The sequence below is a fragment of the Canis lupus genome, chromosome 37 (assembly GCF_048164855.1).
Source record: "Canis lupus baileyi chromosome 37, mCanLup2.hap1, whole genome shotgun sequence".
Taxonomy (NCBI): domain Eukaryota; kingdom Metazoa; phylum Chordata; class Mammalia; order Carnivora; family Canidae; genus Canis; species Canis lupus.
The window spans coordinates 4,339,187-4,350,307 of NC_132874.1; the positions used below are offsets into that span (position 1 = coordinate 4,339,187).

At 36.8% G+C, this 11,121-nt stretch overlaps 1 protein-coding gene across 1 annotated transcript in view; it reads left to right on the top strand.

Annotated features, from left to right (window-relative positions):
• DCDC2 (doublecortin domain containing 2) overlaps nt 1–7,455 on the top strand; it is a 162,147-nt gene extending 154,692 nt beyond the window's left edge. Inside the window, exon 10 of the mRNA XM_072814232.1 lies at nt 2,601–7,455. Coding sequence (XP_072670333.1) covers nt 2,601–2,660 — 60 coding nt within the window. The 3' untranslated portion in view covers nt 2,661–7,455. The remainder of the gene's footprint in view (nt 1–2,600) is intronic.
• The last annotated feature ends 3,666 nt before the right edge of the window (nt 7,456–11,121 follow it).

An 11,121-nucleotide genomic window follows, 5' to 3' on the forward strand; every position in this document is an offset into this window, starting at 1 on the left:
GTAAGGAAATACGTGGTAAAGCCTCCTTCCTAGCTTGCTTTTCCACCAGGGTTCCTGCAGCAGGATATTCTCAATGTGCAGGCATTCTTCCAGAGGAGAGATGATTAAATTAGGGACTGATAAATAGGCTCAAGTTCAGTGTCACAGTGTGAGGGGCAGGGTGAACTGCACAGCATCCCCACTAACCACATATGCCCTTCCTTCCTGTCTATCTCTTTGGCCAGGGCCCACCTCCCTCAGGCTGTAACCTCTCAAGTAGGCTTTGCTATCATTATTCCTGATGCCCGGTCTCATGAGTGGGGTTCTCTTGATGATTTATTATTGCTTCATCTGTTTTATTTTGCTTAGAGGGGGATCAAATTTAGTAACGTTAAAATGCGAACAAGTTCTTGTGGCCAGGTTTCAATAACCAGTACAGAGTTCTCTGTAATCTGTTATTCTGGCTCATACAAAAACCATCCTTAACATCTAAATGAAAACACCCAACGTGTCTTCCACTTCATCTTTCCTCAAGATGAGGGACTCATAGTTGTAGTCAATAAATTCCCCATCTGCAGTTCTCCACAGTCACTGAAATTTAGTGGCAGTTTATATTCTGAAGTTGTTTGTAGCTAAAATTAGAAAAAAAATTCAGTCAATTACATGATTCCTTGTCCCTCAGTAAGGAAACAAAATGAACTTCTCAAGGAAACAGACACACACATACATGCCTATACAAACACACTTTTACTTTCTGAAAGGAAGCCAAATGGTTTATCTGCTGGTGTCATATGGAAAACACATTGTCATTTATATGGTGACTGCAATAGTAGACTTCACGAAGTTCTTTGTGATGGCTGCCTTCGATGAAAATTCACTGCATGAAATCAAAGTGTAAATCCTATGTGGGACCTAGGTAGTCAGATCCAGTATGTACCCTTCCAGTAGTCTAGGTTTTCCTTCAGTGTCATAACCTAAAACTGTTTTACGGAAATGAATGGATGACCTACCTTTCCATTCTGTAAGTTTAACTTTTAAAAATAAGCCTTTTATAAGAATTGAGCCTCAGTCAAGATCAAGGTTATATAATTTGAAGTGCAAGTTTCCCCAGAATGTATTGACGGGAATCTAAGCTTGTGGAATTGCAAAGGAGCAAGTGCCTGATACATGGCGAGTTAGGGATTTTATTTTATTTTATTTCATTTTATTATTTTTTTAAAAGATTTTATTTACTTATTTATGAGAGACAGAGAGAGACAGAGGCAGAGACACAGGCAGAGGGAGAAGCAGACTTCTTGCAGGGAGCCCGATGTGGGACTCGATCCCTGAACCTGGGATCTGGGATCATGCCATGAACTGAAGGCAGATGCTCAGCTGCTGAGCCACCCAGGTGTCCTGAGTTAGGGATTTTAAAAACTATGCAAATACCAGAGCAAAGCAGTTACCCAGAAAGAGATTGAATCTTATTTGACTCATCTCTCTTATAATGGCAGTGTGTGTTGTTTTCACTCTTCCTAAAGTACTAGTTCAGGTACATTTTAAGCATATCAAGTCTATGAAAAAGAAGATACATATAAATTATAAATTACACATTAAAAATTAACCATTTCCAAAGGACTGTTTACTTCTCAAATGACTAAGAATTCAGTTTATCGTGTAACATTTTGTTCTATGTAGCCGTCCTTAGACACAGTATATTGTGATTATAGGAAGACAGCAGGTGCATATGACAGATACACAACAAGCAACTGACATTTATTGGGCTTGTGTTATATTCAAAGTACTATTTGAAACACTTCTTGAGATAACGTGAAATAAGAGACCACCCCGGTCATTTTCTTTTTCTTTTTTTTTGTGCAGAAATTATGGCTGGAGGTGGAGGGGCCCTGGAGCTAGTCCTACTGTCTTCACACTGGTGGCCCTTCTGGCAGCTGTGGAGCTTTCAGGGTTCCCTAGGGCAGAGTTTGAAAATCAACTAATTCTAATCTCATCCCCTTGGATTTCAATCTAGTAGGGAAAGGACACATTGTACACAAGACGCGATTTTTAATACCCTGAAGGAAGTTCAAGGGGCAGGGATGCCATTGCTGTTGGAGAAATACTGCTCTATACTTGATTTCCTTCCCGCTTTTCTCTCTCTGATACTTGATGGCACTTGGTACTGTATTCACAAGAGTTTGTGAACTCTAACTAATAGAACATCTGGTAGGGGCTGGGTTAATGTGACATGAGGATAGAATTGCTGTGCTTTTTTCCTCTTTCCTCTGAAAATGCTGAAATGAAAAGTATAAATACACTGTTGAAAAGAAAAACTTAAAAGTGTAATCAAGAGGCAAAATTGAGAAAAGTAAAGCCTGTAGCACAAGAAATGAGTCTGTGCTTCTTAGGAAGCACATCGTAGATTATGGTTCCAGGCAGGGCTTTTGTGCAAGCAAGGTGTTGAGAATGGCATGTCCACTGGGTAATGCTCAACTGAAAAAGAAAGGGGACCCAAGGAACCATTTTTAATTGAATATTTATACGATTTTACATGAAACACAGAGTAATTTTTTTTCCTTGCGAATTTTATGACCTTTGTGACTAAAGAGCTAAATATCTTTTTATGATCTCTCTTCTTCCAGGCTGACTTAGACCACCAAAGACCACCAAGACCAGAAGTAAAAATCACCAGCCCACAATGAGAAAATGAGAACAACAAACAAAACAAGGACTATGTTGTCATAGCATAGATAATTTTCAAAAAGAAGAGTATGTTGATTATCAGACAAATGAAGGGTTATAATACTTGAATAATAAGGGTATAGTTACTGCGGAACATAATGTGACAATATGGTTGAATACTACCTACTGAATTTTAAGATTAGAGGCTTAATGGAAAGACTAGATAATTTTGAATAGCTACTAAAGGAGAGTGACTTCTTTTCATGGAATGTATTTTTAAAAGTCTTTTAGGAAAATTAAAAGGGTACAGGAGCACTTTCCCCGGATGACAATTGGCCACTTGTCTTTATAAGCGATGGAAAAGAATAGGGCCACACCTATTGGATCCTCTTCTATAAATTTAGAAATGAGGCTATTAGATGGGAGTTTATCCTATAGCACTTATCTAGGAAGGCAGAGAATTTTAAAGAGATGGTAATAGGAAAGCATGTGCTATTTTTTTTAAAGCAATAAACTCTTGCATAAACAACTGTAGTTTAGTTTCAGAGACTGGCAGTAGATTGAAATGTTTCCGTGACTTGTCAACATTCTTTTCTTTCTTCCTCCTCATCCCAAATCCATCTTACACAAATTAAAAAGACAGCACAGGGTGTTCACTTTGGAAGGTGGAAGTCTTCATTCAGGGTAGTGGTGATTAATCTTGACATGACATTCCCTCAAGCGCTTCAGGTTTTAATCCTTGTGTCTTTAGTGACACATTCAGGAAGGAATTTTACCATGGGACACCCAGGTTACATTCACTGAGCCTGGCTGGCTGGTTTGCAAGTTCTGGTATTCTGTGGATTTTCATGGAACTAGTCTGCCCTCACCAGTAATATCCATCTCTTCTCCATCATGTTCTTATGTTAGAAAACTCCGTATTGGCTAATCTAAAGATTGAATTCCCTAGAGTTTTTTACAAAAAACGAAAAAAAAAAACTAGACTGCCTAATAGGAAGAGTTTGTCACTGCTCCATTTGACTTGCTTTTTTCCTTATTTCTGTTAGGATTGGCCTTGTCATACTTTTGCCCCTGTGGTTATTAGCAAATGTTTATTGTAATGGCCAGTTATGTTTAGACTTTCAAGCAGATTCCTTCCTAAATAATTAGAATCCATCTGGGAGAAATTGTTGAAAAATACTTAAGTTGTCGTAATGAGACCAGTTCCTTATTACAATTCTGTGGGCTAATTAAATGAACTCCCAATGGCCTTGTTAGGTAGATATGGGGAAAAATACGATTGTATTAGTTTTTTGAATTGTCAAGAGATGATGCAGATCTTCCTTAAATATAGAAATAATATATTTTTTCGTATTAAAAATATTTTGTGATTATGTAGACGTTATAAATTTGAAATGTAAAATTCCAGTGCTTTTGTAGAATTCATTGTTAATCCTAAATTTAAAAGATTTTCTTCCCCTCCAGGTTTCATAACCACCCATTTGGAATAAAGGTAGCTATATCAAGCACTTAATAATACTACAGAAAACTAATGTATTTTTTCCTAGCAGCTATTTTAGTATTTTCTACAAATAGGAAGCATAAACAGAGACTATAATGTGTAACAGTATTGGAAAGAGATTGTGATATAAGGGTGTATTGATCTGGGAGGATGAATTGTCAACGAGGGTTCTATATTGTATAAAAATCTAGACTGTGCTTTTTACAAGTCAGCTTATTTTTTCAAATGGGACAATATGAGATGTAGTAGACTACAAACAACAGTCTTGTGTTGCTAGGGAAATAAGACTAGCTGTTTTTTTAATGTTAAATTCCCATGCCATTACTGGGCCTGGGGTTAATTATTTTAAATAGTTTATAGAAATCAGGGGTAAATGCCTGAAATTATAACTAATTCTCAAGATGATTCTTTCTCTTTTCTTTCTTTAATGAGTTTCTCTTTTTTTCCTTTTTTAAAAGGAATCTCTTGAGTTTTTTTTTTTTCCCCTCCTGTTCTTCATTATACTATGAAGCTTAGGTTTTCAGAGCCTTTTTAAGAGTTATTTCAATGAAGCCCAATATTGTTTTACATGAAAAACAAAGTATACAAATACTTCAATATGATGAGAGGTCATAGTAACTGTAGCAAAAAATTTAAAAATTAGGATATAATTCTTCTCTTGGACCAATGTGCATGTTTTACCGCCTGTTGACAAGATATAATTGTGGCCTCCCTTGAGGGCATGAACAACTAATCACTCTATAACACTTTGCAGACATATATTACTAAAAAAAAAAAAAAAAAAGAATGAAATATGTCGTCTAACCATGGGAAGACATCGTTCACAGAAAATGCAAAGTGTGCCTGTCATTTTGGAGATGACGTCAACACAAAGGAGGAATGCTGATTCACGTCCCCCATGTGGATGTTTTCTCTGTGGGAATGGTGGTCCCGGTGGCAGGCTAGCTGCAAGGGTTAAGCTGGGCTCAAGGACAGATCTGGAGAGCATTTATGTGAGTGAGCAGAAGAGATCTGGGTTAGGCTGCAAGTATTGTTCCTTTCCAAGAGGGAGGATACTGTGAAAAACCCCTGTAGCTTTGCTGTGCTAGCCAGCGGAATGCTTTTAGTTTTAAGGAACTCTTTCCTCAAACTTAATTGGGTTCTAAGACATTTATAAACAACTGGTTGCTTAGTTGAATTGGAACATTAGAGTTTTGCAGAAAAAGACACAAATTTTAGCTAGTGTCATTTTCATGCTAAAGATGTTCCATCTTGCTCCGTAGCCTCCTCTGTTCATCACCTAGGCAACATCCACTGATTTCTAGTTAGTTATACAATATGATATTATGGCCATATGATAACTTTTTACTCACTATTTTTCTCTATAGCCATAGGATGACTTTCCACTTAATAAGACATTTTCCCCTATGCGTTTTGGGAAATATTCAAATGCCAGGCTCACAGGAAGAGCATGATACCCTCATGTTTTATTCTGGAGTGTTGGCTCCTGGTATGGTCTGTAAAGACAGAACCAGCCCCTAGGTATGTGGCTTGGAGTCTCTTGGATATCTCTGAGGGATATGGTTGTGAAGCCATACTAATGTGAGCTTCTTCATGCTAACTTTTCCAGCGTATAGCTCATAAACCAACATCCTGGAAGACTTCACTAAATGACCTATCTTATACATAAGATGGGATGAACGTCTGTCTATTCAAAATTGTGACCATAGAACATCAAGAAGGCTTCTTTATGTTATTCACTGACTCTCCTAAAGAATTAACTCTGTACTTTCATTTTGATCAATAAAGCAGCAAAGCAAAAATTTTTAAACAGATTAATTACTAGAGACAAAGAAACATCTGAACTGTTGCCAATCTGAACAGAGAGAATAAATAGATATTCACTTATACATATCAAATACTTGTACAGTTGCACTCACACACTTTAAAATACTGAACAGGCCTCTCCAGGCATAGCGTTGTTAATAGAATAAGGCTCTTCTGAGAGAGGCAATGTGTAAAACACACATGGAGAGGAAACACTAAGAAATGATATAGATCATGGTGCTTTAAAACTTGTTTCCTGGAGACTTTAAGAAATTTAAAATTTCAGAGTAAGAAAGTTACCAGAATTTTAATGAAAAATTTATTGTATGGAGGAGTGATTGCAGATAGATAGACAGACAGACAGATGATGGATCATCTTGTTTTCCTGACCTAATGACAGAGTCCAGTCCCTTAGTTCATTGTTACCAGCCCTAAGGACCATATGCCTCAGGTGCAGAATATTTCATACCAACAAAGGCTCTGTCCAAAGGTTACCACTGTTCATGAATGTGTGTGCATGATTTGCAGGAATGCATAGAGGACTCTCTTTGGTACCAAATAGCCAGGTTCACTACAAATAGAATAAAAGACTGACTTACTGTTTCACCTCTTTATCTATAATGCTCTGGTTCAGTGCAGAAACTTCATAGTGTCCCTGAGTGACTCTAATGTCCTGGAGTGGCACCACTTTCTTGTTTTCTTTGCATTTTTTTTTAAGGTTAATCTGTCTGTCTCAGGTGATGAGTACATGCAGTTCTTTGTTATTAAATATCAGTCTTGTAAATGCTCTTAAGATTCTTGCTTCCCAGAAATTATCCTGGTATGGAAATGGGTCTGATTCTTACCATATAAAATTTGTGTATTTCTTATCATGAATTCTAAGGGACTTGGAGAGAGTGTGAAAGTGCATTCCAACCTGTTGATGCAGAGGGAAATACTGTTTTGGAAAAGGCAGGCATCCTATAAAATACGGGGAATTAGGAAAGAATTTTAAAATGTCTGGATAACCATAAAGCATTTATAAAATCAGGAGGTAAGTAATGGAGCTCTGTTGGCTTAAGCCAACAACAGACTGAGCTTTAATCTGTGAATGGGACCAAATGAATTCCCTATAGTTTTATCAGCTTAAACCACATAGTCTAATTGAGTGGCTGAGTTATGACCACAAATGTCATGGCAAGTGGGAAGAGGGAATGGCCATAGTCAATTTCAAAAGAAGTTTGGAAAAAACTTATTCTGGTTGTTGCTTCACTGCTTCTTTTGTGCCTTAAATCCTTACCATGTACAATGATTAAGGGTGATTATTGATGTTATAAGTAAAGGTTTAGTTGAGCTTATCATTTTTATGTGATTTATGTTTAGAACTTCTCTTTGTAAGGCAAGTTATTTGTGCTTTGATCAAATTATGAGCATTAGCTTTTTTTTATTTCTGTATTAGCGCTCACTCTGAAATATAAAAGTTTACTGTATCTTTTGAGTAAATAGATACGTGTTTTATGTAACTAAAATGTGTCTGGGCCTATTTATTGTTTGTTTATGATGTTGTGTGGCTGATATTTCATTTATCAATTCTCTGCATGACATTTTTTTTCACAAATGCAGTAGAAACTTTTTTATTTAAACCATGTATTCAACAATACTTCTGTTTCTATTTGGCATGGGTATTAAGCTTCATTACGTAAAGAAAAGTAATTTACACCTTCATGCACATGTTGTTTAGTTGATGAAATTTTCATGAAAGAAAACATCGTTTTTTCTTTTATGAAATCGTTTTAGGGAAACACAAGTCCTGAGTTTTTGTTATGATAAATGAAAATATCTTTTAAAACAAAACAAATTGTCCAAATCACACATTTTTTGTAGATAGAGCTATGGGAATAAACTTACAATTTTTTTTAAACTTACATTTTTACAAAGAAGGTAGCTAAAATTCTGCTTTAGTTTGTGGGCAAGTCACTGCTTTCATTCTACCAAATTAAAGTCGTTTTGTGTTTTCCTTTCATGTGTGAGAAAAGTAGTTAAGCACAAGCATTTAGCCTTCTTGATGTGTGATAACAAAATATGTGTATTGAGGTCCCATAACTGAGGAGAATACCCATTGAGCAGTTCACTCATGTATCTCTGTTATTCCATGAGAGTGGAAAAGCAAACCTCACCAAAGAAGAAGGCATCTGGATTGTCAAGATCAAATCTCCTTACAGACTTCCCACAACCAACAATTACTGTCAGTTCTACAAGGCATTGTAAAGTGACTAGCCATGCACTGGTTATAAAATTCTTATTTATGAAAATAAACATACAGCTTTTCTGCAGGTTTCCAAGTGTGTTTCTCTCCCTAATGGTTCCTCAATCTATTAAATATTTATATAGATCTCCCAATGTCCTCATAAACTCAATCTTCCATTAAAGAGACAAAAATGATGCAGCGATATCATGCCCTTTTCTTTGCATTTATTATTGGTTTCATAATAACAAAAATGATTTTTAAAATATAAAAAAAATACACATCAAGTTTAAAACCCAGGGCGGCACCCCTGGGTTGTATTTATTTATTCTATTGTATTATTTATTGTATTGTATTTATTTATTCTATTCTGTATTTATTCTTTTTAGATACAGAGAAGTGTGAGGACTACTGTGGTTCTCCCCCCAACTCTGGCTACTAATTTATTAGTCCCTCTTCCATCTCTTTGAATTTTGGTGGTGTCCCTGAGCAATCTCACATGTAGTCACGATCCTAACAGCCACCTATGTACCTGTGACTCCCAAATCTGTGTCTCTAGGTCAGATGTCTTCTGCATGGGAGCTCCAGACCTGGGCATACAACTCTTAGTTGGATATCCCATAGCTGCCTCAAACCCAAATGTTCCATTTTCTTGAAGATATATTTATTTTCTAATTTTATTATCACTTCTGTGAGTGGCCAGCAGATCAGGAAGCAGAACTAATATGAACTAATATATTTCTTTTTTTAAAAAAATTAAGTTTTAATTTTAATTCCAGTATAGTTAACATTCAGCGCTACATTAGTTTCAGCTGTACAACATATTGATTTGCCATTTGTATACATCATGACCTACCCACTGCAGTAAGTGTACTTACCCTCTGTTGCCATACAAAGTTCTAACAGTATTATTGACTATGTTCCTTCTCTATGTTGTACTTTACATCCCATTAGCACCATTTATTGAACATGCTATCTTTTTCTCCATCGATTTGTAGTGGGAACTATACCAAGTTTTCCTGTGTTTTAAGAAAATTCTTGGGTCAAGATTGGAGGAGAATCCTATCATGGCCTGAATTATGTCCCCACACATAATTTTGTGTTTTTTTTTGTTTTGTTTTGTTTTTCCCACACATAATTTTGTATGAAGTTTGTATGTTTGTATGTTGAAGTTTGTATGTTGAAATCTCTGATCCCCAATATGACCGTATTTGCAGATAGGTCATATTGCTCATGGAGGCATTTACAGTTAGATGAGATCTTAAAAGTGAGGCTAAATCTATAGGACTGGTGTCCTTACAAGAAGAGGAAGAGACAGGCTGAGTTTCCACTCCCTGCTTGTGCACACAGAGCAAAGGCCGCTTCAGGACACAGCGAGAAGGCAGTCATCTGTAAGCCAGGCAGACAGGCCTCTCCAGAAACTAAATCCACCAACACCTTGATTATGGACTTCTACCTCCAGAACAGTGAGAAAATAAACATCTGTTGTTTAAGCCACCCTATCTGTGGTGTCTTGTTATGGCAGCTGAGCAGATGAACACAAATCCGTTTCTGCTGAGTTCTGAATTATGTAATAGGATTTTTTTTCTTTCTTTCTTTCTTTCTTTTTTTTTTTTTTTTTGGTCAGTGAATATACAGCAGAAAATACAAGTTTAGAACTTTTATTTTCTTTTTTTAAAGATTTAATTTATTTATTCATGAGAGAGACACACAGAGAGAGGCAGAGACATAGGCAGAGGGAGAAGCAGGCTCCATGCAGGGAGCCCGATGTGGGACTCAACCCCAGGACTCCAGGATCATGCCCTGAGCCAAAGGCAGATGCCCAACCACTGAGCCACCCAAGCATCCCTAGAACTTTTATTTTCAACAAAGACTCTTTATACCAAGATAACATCAATTTGGTATCCTTTATTGTTCACATTTGTTTTCTAGTCACTTCCTTCCTTAGAAGAGTATGAGAGGCTGTCCCAGTGGAGAAGTGGATCCAAGGAGGCCCGCCCAGGGTCAAGCTCTTCAGAATTTGGACACTGCTTCTCCACCTATGTGTTGATTATTCTTTTCTTTTATATCCAGGATGATTGATAATATTGAGATGCAATGGAAAACACTTCTCATCTAAGGTATTGAAAGGCACAGTTCCTCTCTAAAAAAAATTTAAAAAGAGCAAGCATGCAACAATGGTCATGACAATGCTATGTAAAAAGGCATGTGATACTCCATGCTTGATCCCTTCCCTAAAATGTTTATTTTAATTTTATTTTTAAAAATATTTTATTTATTCATGAGAGACATACAGGGAGTAAGTGGCACAGGCAGAGGGAGAAGCAGGCTCCCTAGGGGGACCCTGATGCTGGACTTGATCCCAGGACCCCAGGATCACCACCTGAGCCAAAGGCAGATGCTCAACCACTGAGCCACCCAGGTGTCCTTCCCTAAAACTTTTAGATATGATCTCTCTCTATTTTTCTCTCTTTCCTTTTTTAACGATATGATCTCTTGGGACAGGCATTACCCAAGCCTTAGGGGTACTCAGCTCTCCTTGTGATACTGTATTAAGTTCTTGTGTTCATAGATGAAGGAAGCATGTTTGTGACAAATGGCCCATAGAGGAGGGTCTGTTCATAGAATGTCAGCCTGATGTTTCTGCTTCCATTCTATTTTGTTGGGTTCCTTCTGCTGAAACTTCACTTTTAAATTACTATAGCTCTATAATAAGGGATGTTTCGTTGCATGAATCTCCCACTCCATTCAAAATTATCTTGACACTTTACTGTTCCATAGACATTTATAAGCTAAACTTGTCGGGATCTGTGAAAAGCTCTGTTGAGAGTTTGGTTAAAACTGCATAGATCTTTATAATATCTTTTTAAAATTTGAAACTTTCATTTATCCAGGGCTTTTTAAAGAAATACAAAAATTTGCATAATTCTTATTGTAAAGGTCTTGAACA